Here is a 19,699-nt window from a genome sequence, read left to right as displayed (position 1 = left end):
TGTCTTTCTTTTGGGATGAGTATACTTTAAGGGGGATACATTCAGTGTGTGACCAAGGCTCAGACCTTACCATGTGCTTTGCCCCCAACTCGCCAACTCCTCTTTATCCCAACAGAGCCAGCCTATCTCTGAATGGAGCCTTGATCCCTCCCCCAGGACTAGACATCACAATCAGAGGCTCCTATTTCATTGGTTTCTTTCTTTAGAGGCCCACTCAGAGGAGTGAAAGTCTGCCATTGATTTAGCTGCTTATTTAATAAGTCAAACTTTTTCTGACTAAATGTTGCCAATTGCTAACTTTTTACTAACAGTTGGCATTTGAATTCTCAATATGCTTAAAAGGCATTTTTCCAAGGGGGAAAATTAAAAAATAATATTTGGTATAAGAAAATTCCAGGACACAGGCTGACACCTTCTTTATCTCTAACATCTCCACCCCCCTAGTTAGATGTTTGAAAACAGAGCTTTATAATGTATTATAGCCTTGATATGTAAAGAGGGCTTACTAATCACTAAGACATATGCAAAACACCCCACTAGAAAAATAGGCAAAGAACCTAAACAGGCAATTCATAAAGAAAAAAATATAAACAACCAGTAAACAAGAGTTAATCAATCTTTATAATAATTGAACAAAATATAAATTAAAACACAGGAAGGTAGATATCATGATAAGCCAACAAGCAGAAGTTCAAGGTATTGCAGGAAAAATACCAGAATGTGCATGGTATTCTGCACTTGGGGCCACAGTGTGGTTTGGTGAAAAGAGCGTGAATTTAGAGGTAGAAAGGCCTGGGTCCCAATACTGGCTTCCACCTGTTACTGGCTGAGAGACCTTGTGAGTAATAATAATTCCCTCATAGGCATGATGTGAGTACCTGATGGGAGTGAACATTTCTAGCACAACCTGGCACATAGTAGGTCATCATGGAAGCTCAGGTCCCTTTTCCTCCCTCTCCTCACCCACCGCTACAGCCACAGCCTTTAGGAACTTGTCCATCTGCCCTCTGGGAAAGTTCTAGCCCAGAGGTAACTGGTAGAGACCTACCTCAACACCTTTGAGGAAGATTAAACTGGCTGTGATTCTGGGGAACCCAGGAATTTGGAAACAACAAAATCCAGTGCTGAGGCTGAGGGCAGGCTGGATTGCTGTCCAATCAAAGGACTGAAATGGGAAACTCTTCTACATCTTGAACTCATCAGGTATATTTCTGTTGTTTTTCTTCTTCTTCTTCTTCTTCTTCTTCTTCTTTTTTTCGGTGAGGAAGATTGGCCCTGAGCTAACATCTGTGCCAATCTTCCTCTATTTTTCATATGTTCCCACACACAAAGCCACAGTGTGGCTTGATGAGTAGTGTGTAGGTCCATGCCCAGGATCCAAACCTGTGAACCCTGGGCTGCCGCAGCAGAGAACACAACCTTAACCACTATGCCACCGTCTGGCCCCTGTTTATTCTTCTTAAGCAACATTTTTTCCAAACAAAAGAAACAAAAATTGGCTGACCAGCAGCTTAGTTTTGAAACTACTGTGAGGAGATAGTACGCTACCAACTGCACTGGCTTTTCAGTGGCTTTCGTGTGCACATGGGTACGTTCCCCGGGGTCAGAGCCATTTAAGAAGTTCCCACACATCTTGGCTTTCTTTGGAGCTCAGCCCAGTACACCTGACTCCTCCTGCTGGCTTCCGTGGAATCCCATCTGTGGTTCTCTCCTTCCCACAGACGTGGAAGGTAAAGCCAGGGAAGATCAAAGAGGTCCAGGCAGAATTTTAGCATGTTTGCCAAAACTTGCAGAGTAAGCTGTAGGGGCAGAGATAAGTTAAGATCAACCCTGAACCGCATTCCAGTCGACTTGACTGAGAAAAGAATGTCTGTGAGGAGGGTGATGAGAGGAAGACCAGGCTTCTGCGTGCTCTCGTTTTGGGACACAGGATTTGGGCCTTGGGACCCTGTTTTGGGTGAGGCCAGAGCAGAGTGTCTTGCAGGTGTGGTCTGAGTTCCAACTGGACCACTTACTGGCCTGGTCATGGAACCTGTCTCCATCTCCGTTTCTGCACATGTGTGATGGGAATAATAGTATCTACTTCACGGCCTGGGTGAGGTTCAAATGTAAGAAGGCTTCATACGAACAAATCCTTCATGAGGACTTTTAAAGGTTTCAAGATTAGGATCTGTGTTTAACCATAGCGCCTGAAATGTCAAAAGCACCAAGAACTGTTTCTTGGTATTAAGCTTCCTTGGAACCCATCACATGTGTCACTTATATACCAAATTCTGTGGTTCTGCCTTAAATTAATAAATAGGATCTCACAAAGGTGCTACAGTCACTTGAATGGAAGAATTTTTTAAAAAGCCCAGGGAAGCAGGCTCTTTTCAAACTTTGCTCTTGATAGTTTGTTCCTTCTACCTCCAATCATGTGTATTGATTGCACTCTACTCCATTATGTGACGCTTGACCAGTTATGTGCCTCCCCAGATTGGCTCAGCCCGGGGCCCTCTGGCCTTGCCTCTTGCCTGATGGAGAGGTCCGGCCCCGACTTCATCTCCTGAGCTCCCCCAGCCTCCTCTGAGGTGAAGGCTGGGCTAGGGCACGGCTGTCGTTCCACACAAGGAGGAGCTGCAGTGGCCCTAGGTGGTCAGGTCAAGCCCAGCAGGACTTGGGGAGGCTGTGGCTTTTCTCTCCACTTCAGGTGAGGTGTGCCATCTGCCTCCCCAGCATCTAGCGCCTGGAGGGGGCAGGTACCACAACCTGGAAGTGCCCGGGAGGTTTGCCCACTGAGAGACAGGACGTGAAGCTCACAAGGCCTGTTTGGTAGATGTCTCTGGCCAAGCACCCTGCTGCTTGGTTGTGAAGCTGCAGCCACCTTAGTATCTGTTTTGCCTCCTCTTCCCTACCTCGCCCCTCCCTCCTAACTCTTGTTGCCCTGGGATTGCACCTGCCAATAAAGCCTCAGCCCATGGGCTTTGCCTCAGACCCTTGTAACTGGTCCCATGTGATTCTGCTGCTGACAAGCAGAGCTTGCCTGTGGAAGCACGGGACTAGGTCTGTCTGCTCTCTCCCCAGTGCTCAGCACTGAGGACGTGGTTAATGAGTAGTGATTGAATGACTGAATGAATGTACGTGCATGCAGCCCTGAGCCTTGTTTAAATTAAGAGCTCATATAATTTTAATCAACTCTGTTTTCAGCTGTGCACACAGTAAAATGTTTAGTAATCGGTTAAAAGGGGAAGAAATTAGTCTTTCCTGTGTGACTGTTTTTTCCCCTTTTTCATCACAAGAAGCTCCATGGTTTCTTGATTTACTTTCAGTAGCTCTTTCATACATTTCTTTTTCCTTAAGAGCATAGCTGTTCTCCTTTTATTGTTAGTTTTATTGACCTTTGTTTAATTGACATCTGTTTTGAGCTAATCTTCATTTCCAAGATAAGAGTTGAAATTTTGCAATCTGTCATCGATGGCTCCATCTATCTTGTTCTGGCAGCTGGAAAGAGAGTCAGATTTAAAGCGTGTGCCTTCTGTCCTGGCTTTCAGGTTTGTCGCTAAACTCTCATTTCTGGAAAGTGTGCTGATAGAGCATCACTCCCCCTTCCCGGGAAGCAGAACTGAAGAGCTCAGCGAGGTTTCCAGTCCCCACACACACAGGTTGTCCAGGAGTTCCATTTTTAACCCCATTTGCTTCAGTGTTACTCAGTGCTCCAGTCGGCCTCTTTGCCTCCCTTCCACTCTTTCAAGGGACCATGATAATAGCGGCACTCTTCCCAAAGTCTCCTTGTTCCAGAGGGAAAGCGGTGGAGGATCCTTCCTCACTGAGGTCCGAGCACAGCCCAGCTGCTGCATGCGGGTTCGTCAGTCACGGCCTCGGGCAGGTGGTTCTCTATCTCCTGATCGTGCATGTGACAAAATGATGACATTTTTCTTTACTGTTTCGCTTTTGGAAATAAAATTCTAATCATTGATGAAAATGAAAAACAAAATGGTACGGGAAGAGGACGCGCTCTCCTGAAACCCGTTCTCAGGCCTCCCCAGTCAGCGTCCAGGGACAAAGCTGTGCCTCCATGTTCACGCCGCCTCCCCTGGTCTGCCTTCTGGAGACCGCGTCCTCCCAGATTGTATAAATGCGTTTAATTTTTGAACAGTTGACGTTATTATTTTCAGAAACACATCATGTTCAAAAGTATGTGTATATTTCATTTGATCTTTTTCTCCTGACATTTTACAGAGTTCTGCTTGTACTGCATACATAACTTTGTACTTCCTTTTGCTGCTTGCATATCAAGCGTTTTTTAATGTCATTATATGTCCTTTGTAAGCGGCATTTTATATATTTTATGTTACTTCACCAAGTAGAAATACTGTAATTTATTTAAGCGTCACTCTGTTGTTGGACATGTAGATTGTTTTCTGGGGTTTTTTTGCTATTATAAATAGTTTAATGCAGAAAGCTTGCTCCTAAATTTAAAATTATTTCCTTGAGATCATTCACCAGAAGTAAAATTACTGGGACAAATAAGAGGTGTAAACCACAAATGTATCTGTTTTGGATACATATTTCCAATTTGCTTTTCAAATAGTTGACCCAATTCACAATCTCCCTGGGCCGGGTAGGCGCACTCATCTGCCAGTTCTAGAGGAGATATGTGAAATCTTTGCTTAATTTGCATTGTGATAATTACTAATGAGAATGAACACTTTTCCAAATGTTTGTGTACAAGGCGTGTTTTTTCTTTTGAAAACTGCCCTTTCTGTTTTTGTCCTAAGAGGTCTCAGTGTTGTTGTTATCAAGCCAGTAAACGTACTCCATGTAAAATACAGATGTAATAACCCTCATGTGTCACAGCTCCTATAAATATTTTTTCTGGTCTGCTATTTGACTTATGTGTTTTAAAGATAATCTTAAATTTATTCTCCAGAGTTTTGGTGACTTTATTTATTCCCAGTTTGTTTATGATTTGATTTTCTCCATAATCTGTTGATTTTTTTTCTTAATATAAGATAAATTTTTTTTTCTAAATTGCTAACAAATTACCCCAAAACAAAGACAAAATTGAAATCTTAGGAGATGTTGTCAACTTCTGTATCTGACAATAGGAAGACCAAGAACAGAACAACTAGCAGAACGCCTAGAACATACAAAACAACTTGTTAAAAATAAGTGCAACTATATCAATAGTTTCAATAAAGGTAAATAGATGAATCGCTTCATTTAGAAGACAAAGATTGTCATATTAGGTTTTTTTAAAATGCATTTGCTGTTGTGCCAGGCATCTTTCTTTTACCACCAGAGCCACTCTCCACTCTTCTCTTCCCTACCCTGCCTTAGGAGGCAGCCTAGCCACAGACTCTTTGTCTATGGCTTATGGTTGAGTTCAGCCAAGGGGAAACTCCAGCAGGAGAACAGAGGGAGGAAGGAGATATTTACTTAGAAATTACTTACCCCTCCAGCTCCCTTCAGCAGCCAGGGTCCCTCCAGGTCACAGCTCCACCCTCCTCTTGCCTATAGAATATAGTACACCCAAGGGCTTAACGCCTCTCCTGTTGCTAGCACCAGGGAACTCCACCATCCCTTGTGGCTTTGTTTTGCTCTGCTCACACCTTTGTGAATAGTCTCTTTATTTAAGCCTCCTTGGATTAGCCTAGCTTAATGGTGCTGTCTGCTTCCTGCTGAGGCTGACTGATATCACTATATACAGGAATGATATCTAAAATATAAGAAAACTGAGAAGTTAAAAATAAAGTGGATGGGAAGAGATTTACCAAGAAAATACTAGCCAAAAGAAAGCTGTTGTCATTATGTTAACATGAGATAAACAGAAATGTTATGGCAAAAAGCACTACTCGAGCTAAAGAGAGTCACTACATATTGATGAAAGGTTTGATTCAATTCTAACATGGCCTCAAAACATATGAAGCAAAAACTTGTTAAAACTACTAAGAGAAAAAGACAAATTCATACAAGGCAGGAGGTTTAGCATACCTCAAATATATTTGATAGATAAAAAAGCAAAAATCAGTAAGAATAGAAGATTTGAACATCAAAATTGACAGTTTAGATCTGATGAACCTATTTGAACACTATACGTAACAACCGAAGAATACACTTTCCTTTCAAGCACAAAAGGATTATTTATGAAAATTGGCCACATAGTAAGCTATTTGGTAAGCTTCAAGGTATTTCCAAGGATTGGAAGCATGTCGACCCTGTTTCTAACATTGGGCTTATGTTAGAAACCGAATAAAAAAGATAACTAGGGGGCTGGCCCCGTGGCCGAGTGGTTAAGTTCACGCGCTCCGCTGCAGGAGGCCCAGTGTTTCGTCGGTTCGAATCCTGGGCACGGACATGGCACTGCTCGTCAGACCACGCTGAGGCAGAGTCCCACATGCCACAACTAGAGGAACCCACAACGAAGAATACACAACTATGTACCGGGGGGCTTTGGGGAGAAAAAGGAAAAAATAAAAAAATCTTTAAAAAAAAAAAAAAGGTAAATTTATAAAAAAAAAAAAAAAAGATAACTAGAAAAGGCCCATATATTTGAAAATTGGAAAGCACTTCTGAATTACTCATGAGTCAAAGGAAAAAAATAATAATTAAGAAATATTTAGAACTGGATGATGATAAAAATACCACATATCGAAACAAGTGGGATGCAGTGCAGCCATGGCAAGAGAGAAGTTTATGGCCCTGACTTCGTGAATTACAAAAGAGGAAATGCTAGAAATTAATGTGCTACGCATCCAACTTAAGATGGTAGAAGAAAGACCAACAAAGTCAAAGAAGGCAGGAAAAAAGAATATTTTAAATGGCAGAAATTAATGGAATAGAAAACAAACACATAGAGAGAATCAACAAAGCCATAAGTTGGTTCTCTGAAGAAATGAATAAAATTGATAAAACTTTAGGAAGACCAATCAAGGAAAAAACTGAGAATATAGAACTTCAGGAATGAAAAAGGGGAACATTATTATAGATCTTGTATACATTAAAATTATTATAAGAAGATGTTATAAATGAAATGAACCAAAAAATGACACTTAGCAAAACTGACACAAGAAGAAATTAAAATTGCCCTGTTAAAGAAATTGATTCTGTTAAAAAAACTTAAGGCCAGATTGATTCACTGGCAAATTCTATTGAACATTTAAATGGAAGAAATAAGGTCAATATTCCATAAACTCTTCCAGATGGTAAAAAAAGAGGGAAACAGTCCCTGACTGGTTTAAGCCTGTATATCCTTGATACCAAGTCCCAACAGCACATTAGGAGAATGGGAAATTTTCAGCCAGCCTCACTCAAGAACATAAATACGAAAATTCCAAGTTCAACATTAACAAACTAAATCCAACAGTATTAAAAGGGACCTCTTTTCCTGCCTTTTTATGGATTAAGTACTTTTGAACCTTCCATTTTATTTCCTTTATTGGCTTTTTAGCCCTATTTGTGTGGTTGCTCCAAGAATTACAATATGTACCCTTAGTATGTTACAGTTTATTTAGAGTTAATATTGCATGGCTTCACACTTCACAAATGTAAGAACCTAATAACAGTGTCATTCCATTCCCTCCACCCCCCACTTTGTGCTATAGTTGTGTCGTGTATTTTACTTCTGTGTGCATCTTATAGTAGTATTTTTGCTTTAAGCAGTCTTTGTCTTTTAAAGAAATTAAGAGAAGAAAAAAAGCCGCTCTTTTATGTTTACCTACGTTTATCATTTCTGATGCTCTTTATTCTTTCCTGTAGATCCGAATTTTCATCTGGTATCATTTTCCTTCTGCCTGAAGAACTTCCTTTACCATTTCTTATCATGCTGGCCTGCTGGCCATGAATTTGCTAGGCTTGGATTTATTTCAAAATCTCTTTATTTCAACTCATTTTTCTATTTGTTTTAAAAAATGTGTTTATTTGCTCATTTATTGATGCATTGATTTGACTCTGCTCAGAGGAAATCATTGTGATGGTGCTGTGACTTGACCCATTTTTGAATGGAATTTTCACTGGGTAGAGAATTCTGGGTTGGTAGTGTTTTTTTTTTATTTCAGCACTTTAAAGATATTCCATTTTCTTCTGACCTCCTTGTTTCTGGTGGGAAGTGTTTACATTTATTATGTAAATGCTGTTTACATCTGAGCCACCTAGTATACTATGGTAACGTTTCCTTTCTCATGCTGTACAAGCTAGCAAGTTTGCCATATAGAAAATGAATAAACACACAAAAGTGCATTCCAGTATTCCAGCACACAGAACTTCTGGTTGGATTTTTAGTGTGTCACTGCTAAATATAAAAGAACCCCCAAGGAACACCAGACATTTGAGGAAATTATCCAACATTAAAGTAGAAACAAACTTTAACAGAGAAGGAACTTGGAGGGGAAAGGCAATTTAGGCAGTGAAAGAAAACTTCAAGAAAACAACAATTGGTATTACAAAATAGAAAAACTCAGTCTTTCCCTCCTGAGTAGGGGAAAACCTGTTTCTTCCCCACTGTGTTTCTCTCCTGTGAGTCTCCTTTACTACTCACACAGAACACTTCTCTTCTGACACTTGTGGTCACCAAATGTGTGGAGGTTTTCCCCCCAACAAGCAGTTCTCTGTGACACCAGCAAGGTGTCCTACAATTTAAGTCAATTCTAACACTCTCTAGCCCAAGATAGCATCAGATCCCACATGTTAAGAGTTCAGCCTCACAAGACTGTCCCCCCAGCAACACACACACACACGCACTCTCTCTCCCTCTCTCCCCTCTCCCCCTCTCCCCCTCCCCCTCCCCCCCCACCCACCCCCCCCCCCCCGGAAGCCAATCACAGGCCCAGGTTATCACCTGTGTTTTTGACCAACTGGCTGTAGATCAGAGGTTCTAAAGATCCCCTCCGTGGGTTCAATTAATTTACTAGAGTGGCTCAAAAAACTCAAGGAAACATGTTTACCAGCTTATTAAAGGATATGATAAAGGATACAAATGAACAGCCAGGTGAAGAGATGGATGGGTGAGGTCTGGGAAGGTACAAAGCTCAGGAGTTTCTGTCCCTGTGGAGTTGGGTTGCGTCATCCTCCTGGTGTTAATGTATTCACCCACCTAGACGCAACCCAAAACCCTTGCTATTGGGATTTTATGGAGGCTTCATCACGTACACATGATCAGTCATTAACTCGATTTCTAGCCCCTCTCCCTTTCCTGGAGGACTGGGGAAGGGGCTGAAAATTCCAAGCTTCTAATCACAGCTTGGTCTTTCTGGTGACCAGCCCCCATCCAGGAGCCTATCCAGAATCACCTCATTAGAACAAAAGATGCTCCTAGTGCTCTTACCACTTAGGAATTTCAAAGGTTTTGGGAGCCCTCTGTCAGGAAAGGGGCAAAGATGAAATATTAGATCAAGAGGTGCTCCTAGTGCTCTTATCTCTTAGGAAATTAGAAGGATTTCAGGAGCTCTGTGCCAGAAACCCCGAGGAGAGACCAGTATATAATGTCTATTAGCTCATAGGTATCCTCAGGGGAAATGAAAGAGTTTACCTATAAAACAGGAACAGGCTGCTGCATTTTAAGAAAGAATAATGGGAGAACCAGATAAATGCCTTGAAAAAAGAAAAGGGCTATTTTGTGCTTTGCCGTACAGGACAATTGATTGTTCTTTACTGAATGTGGATTTGTTTCTACATTTCACTCAAACGCTAGAGCTTAGGACTTTTAGATCCTTTTCCTGGCACTCAGAATACCGTCTTTAAGGGTTTTTATGGCTACAAGATCATAGGGAAGATTCTTCCACCTCCTCTTGCTTACATCTGGCTCTGAGGGTGTGCATGCACGTGTGTGCTTGGGGGGGCACACACATGTGTGCACTCGTCCATATGCTTTGCAGGCCATTTCCTCAATTCTCTTTATCTTCCTCCCTCTTGCTTGCCAAAATGTGGACTTAAAGTGCATTTTAACTATGTGTTAAATTTATTGAGTAAAATTTGGTATTTCTATGTGTATGCATGTGGGTGTGTATACAGTATTTCATATAACAAACTTTATTGAAACATAATTCACATTCCATAAAATTTACCTTTTTAAAATGTTCTTATATATTTTTATAAACAGACAAAGGTGAGCCTTTTTTATTCCTTCCACTGAAACCTCTGCATTAAACTTTGTAACTCAGGTTCACTGAACCTGAGAAGGCAAAAACTTCCACCGGAGTGTTAGACTGAACATATTTCTTGATTTTTCTTGGCCTCTCTTTCTTTACTGTGTTCCAATTAAAGAATTTCTCCCTACATATTTTAAATAATGTGAGTGGAGGCAGAATTAATAAATTCTTTATTGTTAATAACTTCTTTTATGGCCAACGAAACCCCAGGAGTTCAAAAGTATTAGCTCAGAGTCCTTAATCTAACGAAACCTTTCCTCCACTTCTACCGGCTTTGTTCCCAATTGTAAAGTCTCCTCTCGAGGATTTTCAATGCTTGTTTTCAAAATGCCAGGGAGAGAAAAGCTTCATTACTGCCGGGACTTTCCTACTGGCAAATTCAACCTTAGTCTTCCCTTAATTCTGCTTCCCTCTTTGAATAATAGGAATAATCCTGTTTGTTCATTATGAATTCACTTCATTGAGGGGAAATGCTGCATTGAAGATAGTGAAGGATGATAAAGCCATTCTTGGCAGCCTCAGAGGGCATTAGCCCCGGATTATCCTCTGCCTCATGTTTACAGTTGCCTGGGCTTATCTGGTGACATCTGGAGGCAGAGTACTGGCAGTGCCGGCCAAGTGTTTAAGCAGGTGGATGTGCCGTTCTTTGTGCTACAGTCTCAGGAATCTGAGGGAGAGAAAACCAAAGAATTTGGATTTGGATATCTTTTAAGATCCCCACCTGGAAATTAAGGAATTAATGATAGTAGTTGGGTTTTTGTAAGGATAAAGTTGGACAGGCATGCGGAGTACCTTGAATAGTAAATAATACATTCTTGTTAAATGCTTTGTCCAGAGCAGACCCACATTCTAAAGTCCTCCTGCCTCTGGATGGCAGCTCTGTTGAGTGTGGACTTCGCCTCTGGTCGGGTGTACTCTTAGATGCATTCTTCTTCTCTTTCTTCCTTGGTTCCACATCCATGTGCCTCATCTCCCCAAAGCAAGTGCAGCTCTGGGGACAGTGAGCTTGGAGGGACCTGGCACTGGGACCTGATCCTAGTGAGTGCTGGATGCTCCGGGTGATGGATAAGTGTTGACTTGGCAAGAGGAGGAGATCACCCTGAAGACTAGAGCCCACACATTCCTGTGTGTCTCTGCTTTAACGCGTGACACCAAGTCACTGGTATCTGATCCTTCTGACCCACTTCAGCTGGGACTGTGGGCTGGGGAAGGGACTGTGTACTGGGTAGGATTCTTCTAAGGTAACTGCTTCTCCAGCTGACCTGTGCCCTCACCTGGCTGCTTTTGCATCAAGCCTCATGAGACGCCAAACGCCGTGGAGGGATCATTTGACTTTGTGTGTTAAGAGCCTTAACAATGTCTTATTCCCTTTGGAGAATCTCTCTGGAGAAAGTAGTTCAGACTGCAGCAAATGATATTTCTGGCAAATTCATGTATAAAAGTCAAAATAAAAAGGAAACTGGAACATATGTCCTGTTATAACCTATCATATGAGATTGGTTAAGTAAATGGTTATATTCATGCAGTGAAATATTTTGCAGTCAAAAAATTATGCTTTAAGATATTAATTTAGCAAACATTTATTGAGCACATGCCAGAAACTTGTACACTGAGGCCAGTGCACCAAATAAGAAAGGCACATTCTCTGCCCAAGTGGTACATCCAGTCTGAGGAAGGGGAAGAAGACAATAAACGGGTAAATAAATAATTTCTGAATGTGATGAACGTGATTTAATGCTAAGTAGAAGAAAAGGAGAAATTGGTGCACTGAGTGATTTCAACTATGTGAAAAATACATGTGCATAGAAAACAGCCAAGAAGAGACTATGCCAAGCAAATTATAGGTGATTTTTATTTTCTTCTTTATATGTTTCAGTATTTAATAGTCGTCCTTTTATAATTAGGAAAAAATAACTTAAAAAGAGAATGCACTTCACATTTATGCCATACACGGGACCACTTATTTTCATGTCTTATGAAAGCAGAAAAAGTCAGAGACTCCCTTGGTAGAGTTAAAAAGAGCATGTCCACCTTTAAGTACAAGAGAAAGGAGAGCAATGTGTCCAACCTTACCCTCAGGTCAAGTTTTCCACATAACCCCTACTAGGAAAGGGGAGCAGGTGGGGTTACTGCCGCCCACTGCCCTCTCCCTGCCTGCTGTCTCTTCCATGCTCCTGACTGCTTAGCACAGTGCCTGCCCCCTCACAGGCTCTCATGAAGATCTCTTGCAGGTGGGGAGAAGGAACAGAAATATAAACCAAGTGAGCAGAACACCTTCTTGGTCCACTTGTACTTGGTGCAAACTTGGCTAAGATGCACTTTCATTCATCTTTGAAGTTTCATCACTTGTTTCAAGCAAATATTTTTGGTAAATTTCTGAGTTTATGAATTGCTTCAAACTTTATCAAATCAGAAAGGTGTCTCACTCTTAATCATATGAAAAGATGCTCTGCTTCTTGTGTCAGTAAGAGAAATGCAAAGTGAACTTCTCTGAGTTATCAGATGGTCCATCCAAGGCTGTGCAGGAGCAGGCTTGTCGATATGTCCCTGGGAGAAGTATAAAGTGACCTGACCCCATGGAGGGCAATTAGGCAATGTCTATCAAAATGACAAATTCACATTCCTTTTGATTCCCCCATTCTACTTCTGGGAATGTATCCTACAGATATACTTACACACATATGAAATGATATATTCATTAGATTTTATTTAATAAACACTTACGTAATGACTTCTATGTGCAGTCACTATTCTAAGTCTTCTACTGACATTAAATTATTTGATCCCCCAAGCAATTCCATAAGGTAGATATTATTATTATTCTTATCCCCTCTTTATGGATGAGGAAACCAAAGAACAGAGAGATTAAGTAATTTGCCCAAAGTGACGCAGCTAGTAGGTAGCAGAGCTGGGATTCAAACCCAGACCATGTCACCCCAGGGTCCTTGCTTTGCCCGCCTCACTGGGTCCCTTCTTGTATGACCAAGGGTATAGCACTGTCATAACTGGAAATATTTGGACACAATCTAAATGCCTGTCAATAGGGGATTGTTAAGTAAATGATGCGACATCTCTCAAGTGCAGTTGATGGAAAGATCACCAAGAAGCATTGTTAATGGAAAAAGCAAGGTGCAGAAGGTGCTACCAGGTGTGTTAATGAAGGGGATGGGGCAGAATCTGTGTTCATATTTTCTGGGATAAGAATAAATAGCTCTGGAAAGATGCACAAGAAACAAGTAACTGGGTTGCCTATGGGAAGAGAGATGGTGGCCAGAGGATGGGGCTGGAGGGAAACTTCCATTGTATTCTCTTTTAGACTTTTGGATTTGTGTGCGTGTGTGTGTGTGTGTGTGTGTGTGTGATGTGTGTGAGAGGAAGATTGACCCTGAGCTAACATCTGTTGCCAATCTTCCTCTTTTTACTTGAGGAAGATTGTCACTGAACTAATATCTATGCCAGTCTTCCTCCATTTTTTGTGTGAGATGCTGCCACAGCATGGCTAGACAAGTGGTGCTAGGTTCGCACCCAGGATCCGGACCTGCAAACCCCAGGCCACCAAAGTAGAGTATGTGAACTTAACTATGCCACCAGGCTGGCCCCTATACTTTTGGACTTTAAGCCATTCATATTTATTACTTACTCAGAAATGTGAATCAAAAGCCCTGAGTACCAAAGCTTTTTAATGTTTCTTCCTTGACCATACAATCACTTCATTCGTATATTTTTTAATTAAACTTAAATTTTTAAACAATTTATATATGTGAAAGTTAATGTATGCTGTGGTTTTTTTAAAACATCAAACAGACCCCCAGGGAAAACATTAAAAATGAAGTCTGTCTTCCATTCCTGAACCCCAGCCTCCTCCTGCAAGCCACCTCCTCTGCTGGTTTCTTGGAATTCTTTTTTTTCTTTCAGTTTTATTGAGATATGATTGATATACAGCACTGTATAAGTTTAAGGTGTAGAGCATAATGATTTGACTTACATATATCATGAAATGATTACCATGATAAGTTTAGTTAACATCCATCATCTCATACAGACACACACACACACAAAAGAGAAAAATTGGTTTTTTCCTTGTGATGAGAACTCTTTAGATCTGCTCTCGTGGTTTCTTGGAATTCTTTCTGCTCCCTCTCCCTCCACTCAGGGTGTGTGCTGATCGTGAGCCCAGAGCAGCCCCTCTTGTTTGTCCTGCCAAAACTATATCCAAAAATAAGAATCTAATTTTAGGGACGAGGCCTTTGGTGGGTGTTTTTGGAGACATCATATAGTGTTGAAATAAATTTCGACTCAAATTATAGCTCACAGGGCCCATGGTCTCTGTCGTGTAGTCATTATGCTCCCACCTTAATCACAGTTCGTCACTCAGTAGTTAAAATGCCCAAATTGCTTTGTGGTTTTGAATTGTAGCTTTAATTTGATCCTAAGGAGTTGAGAACGGATGAGGATTCATAACCAGGGACTGTGTTCTCTGCACCTGCGCCCGTGTGAAGTGCTTCTCGCCTTGTCATCGTTGACTGTAGCCTGTGTTAGGACTGTGTTAGGGAAATGGCCACAGAATGTCTAAAAGAACCACGCCCTGTAGAGGACAGTGTCCAGTGAAATGGCTCAGACTGCTTTTTCAAATTGAAGGAACTATACTCTCCAATCCTGGCCAGACCGGGAGAGGCCCAGGTGTCACGGGGCCCAACTCGAGGTGGCTTGGGGGCTGCAGGCTCTCACGGCCTGGACCTTGGTTGGCTAGAGTGATGATTAAAAGAAACAGCACTGCTCTGTGTTATGTTGTGGAACTGAATCAAAGTCAAACGCCATTTAGAACAGCACCAGAGTTTGGCCTGGTGAGCAGTTGCTTTGCAACCCCAAGAGTTCCTGGGTGAAATTCAAAACTGGTTCCCATACACAGAAGGCAAGGAGAGACCAAAGAAAGAGGCAGACACTCCAGAGTAGTAGGTGGCATTTGTAATAAACAGGGGAGCTTACATTTGAGCTTGTCTTGGGCACCACAAGATGAGTAGATCTCCACACCCACCCGCCGTATCTTAAAAGTTTATACAGAGGCCTTAATGGAGTTCAGTCACATATTCAGTCCACATGGTCTCAGCAACACCTTACTCTCTCAAGGTTGTATCCTTGAAATGGCTCCTAGTGTGGGAACCGTGAGCAGAAGTACATCCCAACGACAGGGGAGGGGTGAGGAACCTCCAGTTTCCCTGGTCCAGCTCACAGGTCAGCTGGTAGTCACGTTCTCTCAATGGCCTCCTCCAACAGAGCTGCAGGCCAGTTCTGCTTCTGTCCTCCATGCATCCACCTAGGACAGTGTGGATTACAGCCCACAGGCTTATGGGGTATATGGACAAGCAGGGTGCCTGTTCTGGGATTTAGGGAGTGCAAGAGATTCCCAGAATTGGAATAAGAGATAAACATATACTGGCAGAGCTTCCCACATTGCAAACATGGTATATAGACAGATATCTAAAGGCAGATGACCTGCCATTCAGAGCAAAGACGTAGAGTAGTGTGAGCAGAAGTGACAATAAAAAGACAAATAGATACCAAAGAATCAGAGCAATAATTTCCCTCACCTAAAGAATGTTGATTCCCAAGAAACCCAATGACAGATAATGAAGAGGAAGCCAGGGATTTTCCCAGCCCACACAGACCTGAAGCTGGCAAAGACACTGTTCCTAATTTGGGTCATGGTGGCCAGTCGTAAGGGTTCATGGAGGTGGCTGGCAACTGGGAGATTGTGTTTTGTGTTGGGCTGATCTAGTTCTAAAGAAACGCTGAAAGGCTGGGGCAGCAGTGAGTCTATTAGCATGAGCAGTGTGTCTGCGGGCAGGGCACACTGGACCTCGGCCCCTCATTTGTACAAAAATGACAACAATGACCTCCTCAACATGGTCACCCTGCTCCGAATGCTGGCGACACTATAGTAAGAAGGGGAACCCCAGACCTGTGGCCTGCAACTGAGCCAGCCCACAAACATATCTAACTCGGCTCCTAATATGTTTTATGACATCAGGGATTTCACCTGGAAATTGCAGGCCTGCTTTCCCACTTCTCTTTACATGTGAGAGGTCCCAGCAGCACAGGCCATGGTTCTCATGTGGAGGCATTCAGTGGGCAGGGACCCTGCTGCCCTCTTCTCCTCCCTCCCCCGCTGCATAGCTGGGTGCCTGCCCTTCAGCCACTGTCCTCCCCACGCCTCTCTCATTTCCCTACACTCAGCCGGTCTTTGCCAGTCACCTTCCTCTTGTTGAGGACGTCCTCCCTATACCCAGCCTCTCTGGACATTTGGGTTTGCACCACCGCTGCCCCTTACCAAACTTCCCCACCTTCCTCGGGGCTGGCTATAAAGGAAAGAGCCCAAGACCAGTTTCCCTGGGATCCGGGGTCGAGCATCCAAACAGCAGGACTCCTCGGTGTGACCCAGTTATCGAATTTGGAGGCTTTTGGGACAAGGCTCAGGGCCAGGCCTGGCCCCGGATCTACCCACTGGGTATTCCAAGAGTGGGAGGAAGCTGTTGCCAGTTGTGGGAGTAGAAGCCAATTGAGGGAGGCTGCAGTGAGACTCGGGGGCAGAGAACATGGCCTGGGCAGTAGAGGTGTCCCTGGTCCTCAGGTAACTAGGACGTGAGGGTGGTGAGTGCAGCAGCCTGCTGTGGAAGGAGGGCTCGGGGGCCCGGCCAGGCAGTGCCAGGCACTTCTGTGAGTGACAGAGGCCTTTGGCCAGGCCAAGAGGCCAGAGTGCATCAAGAGCTTCCCAAGGGAATTTCTTGGCTGCAGGGTCACTCTGAGTTTGGTGCCTTCCAGGGAAGTTGAAGGAATGGAGCCTCATCCTATATGGCACGGCGGAGCACCCGTACACCACCTTCAGCTCCCATCAGTCCCGCTCTCGGATGCTGGAGCTCTCAGCCCTGGAGCTTGAGCCCCCCAAGGCCGCTCTGCTGCCATCCCAGGCCGAGCTTCCCGAGGATGAAGAGGACTACACAGGTAATGAACCAGAAACCAGAGGAGACGGCTAGCCTCTCCAAGTTCTGGCTTTCTACTGTAGCTCTTAAAATGTGGGGCTGTTCCTGACAGCAGGTGGGGTTATGATTGTATGTCTTCCTTCTCTCCTGGAAGTTGTAATAATGATGGTAATTTGCACTCACACAGCTCCTTCCACCCACGGCTCTCCTAATATTTTACAGACTAGTAAGTATACTTCATACCAGTAAGTATTCTCCAACCTTTCAAGGCTGGGAAACTGAGGTTCTCTATGCCCAACCAGAACTAAGACTTGCCCCCTGGTTAATGAGCCTCCTCCTAGGGCACCTCTTTTCCTTAGAGGCCCCTGTCTCACCTCCCAGCCTCCTGACTCTCTCTTGAGCTCATCCACTTTCAGTCCTTGTAGCCAGGATGTGGGAAGGATGAGGGTGCTAACAGTGTCCAGGATGCTGCATTGGATGAGCGTGGCTAGGAGAGGAGGTGGCAGTGGAGATCTTGAGCCTCTGGGCTGGGCCAAAGAGCCAAGAAAGGGTCTTAAGACTTCCCATCATTAGATACTGACGCTACATGAAATAGCTTAAGAATCTCATGGGAAGTAAAGATGCCTCATTGCAAATCCTTTTCCTCCAGTTGTACCATTGCCAGGGCAGCCCCTGGTTCTGGGCCTCCAGCTCCCTATGCGGAGGCAGCAGAGAGCTGCAGCAGCCCCAGAGAGGGCCTCAACGTTCCTGGCAGCGGGGCTGGCAGCGGGGCTGGCGTGGGCTTGATTAGCACGTCAGGTAGAAAGCTGTTCCTTTCCCTCTGAGCCATCCCACAGTGATTTGTGAGAAACAGCATTTCTGGTTGGGCATATTTTCCTTAGCTAAATATTACAGCTACTTCATAAATGATGGGTGATATCTAAGAACTCTGATGCTTTGAGTTATCTAATAGCTTCTGAAAAAAAAGAGTAACAAAATGGAGAATTTCACCAGTACATATGAAGCATAAATTATGGTCGATTCAATTTTAAATTTCTTCTACCATTCCTTTAAAATGGAGCATTGAATTATGTATGGACTAATCTACTCTGTTTCCCCCTGTGATTTATAAACTATGGCAAGATTTAGTAATTATTAATAAAGGACTGATTTTTTTTTGTTAAATCTGCTACTGACTCTAACCTTACAGTATTCTGGAATCTCACTATAAGACTGTTTTGCAGCCCAAGTCACTCAGTCTTTCTCCAGCACAGCCTAGATGGATGGGTGTAGGGGTCGGGATTAAGATGTGTTCCCAGTGCTTGGAGAAGGTCCCTGTAGTCTCGGAGATAGTGGGATGGGTGGGCCAGTAACAGCAGGAAGAGCCAGAGACAGGGAAAGAGCAAGAGAAGGGTGAGAGCAGGAAGGTGCCCTGGTGTGGAGGACAAAGGGGGAGAGGGCTCCCAAGAGGAGGAGGGAGAAAGGAGGAGCAGGGGGGAGGGGGAGGGAGCAGCCATGTTAGATTCCAAAGCACAGTCAGGGAACATGTGGGATGGGGCATCTTGTCGCTGTCCCTTGTGGAAGGGGTCTCAGGCACAGACAAGCCCGGGTACAGTAGCCCGGGAGAGAGAGAGGGTGAAGGTGAGAGGTGATTTTGAAGTGGGCCAATGATTATTAACTTTTTGCAGAGTTTTGGCACAGAGGCTGGGGGGTTAAGGCCGGAGCTTGCAGGCATGACCTTGGTGTGGGGGGAGGCTTCTTGAGAATGCAGAGAGCTGGCATGGGCAGAGGGGGCATGGGGGGGTGAGGGTCCCAGGCCAGGAGAGGCTCCACCCCAGAGCAGTTCCCCTGTCAGGAATGGGTAGGGGTGTTTGACCGAGCAGTGGTCCCAGGGGCCAGCAGCAGGGGGTGCTTGGCAGCACTGCAGGGGGAGCAGACAGAAATGGAGGGGCAGCTCTCCCTGGGACAAGAGGTAAAGGAGAGGAGGTGAGCAAGAGGCAGAGAATGGAGTCTAGCCACCCACTGTCAGCAAGGATCCCAGGACAGTAGCAGTCAAGACCATCTGCCAAGAGGCAGCAGGGCTCCCTAGGGGGTGGCATGCACCTCGCCAGAGTTGGCAGGAGAGTTTCCCTGGGAAGGGGGCAGCCATAAAGTGGACTTAGCCAACCTCAGTCCCTGCGAATGGGGGCAGAGGAGGCAGCCAGAGTTATTCCCTGGGGCTGAGGCTGGCGGAAGGCCAAGGTCGTGCTAGAGTCTAGAGTTCCTAGAGTAACTGAGGGTGTGGAAATCTAACTTGGGGGCGAGGAGATGGGGAGGACTCGGGGGTCCAGCAGGGAGGAAGGGCGGCAGCCACAGTGGGCCGGGTGAGGTGCCGGGAAACATCAGTGGTCGTGGTACTGAAGGTGGAGAGCCTTGCCGTGATGGCCAGCCTCAGTGTGGCCTTTGCCAGGAAGACTTTGTTTAGGGCAGCTCAACAGGCACAGGGGAATTGATTCATAGGACAAATGGCATGTCCTGGGCAGGACTGTATCAAGTCACAGGCTCACGACACGTCAGCACTCCCTTGACAGACGAGGGCAGAGGCCCGGAAGCGTTAGGTAGCTTGCTCAGGTCACAAGC

General features: G+C 44.2%; 1 protein-coding gene across 1 annotated transcript in view; it reads left to right on the top strand.

Annotated features, from left to right (window-relative positions):
* Nucleotides 1-19,699, top strand: part of PCSK6 (proprotein convertase subtilisin/kexin type 6) — a 181,024-nt gene that overhangs the window by 140,204 nt on the left and 21,121 nt on the right. Inside the window, 2 exon segments of the mRNA XM_070620507.1 lie at nucleotides 16,944-17,123; nucleotides 17,289-17,327. Coding sequence (XP_070476608.1) covers nucleotides 16,944-17,123; nucleotides 17,289-17,327 — 219 coding nt within the window.

This window comes from Equus przewalskii, chromosome 1 (genome assembly GCF_037783145.1).
Source record: "Equus przewalskii isolate Varuska chromosome 1, EquPr2, whole genome shotgun sequence".
Classification (NCBI taxonomy): domain Eukaryota; kingdom Metazoa; phylum Chordata; class Mammalia; order Perissodactyla; family Equidae; genus Equus; species Equus przewalskii.
This window is presented reverse-complemented; position numbering and strand designations above follow the sequence as displayed.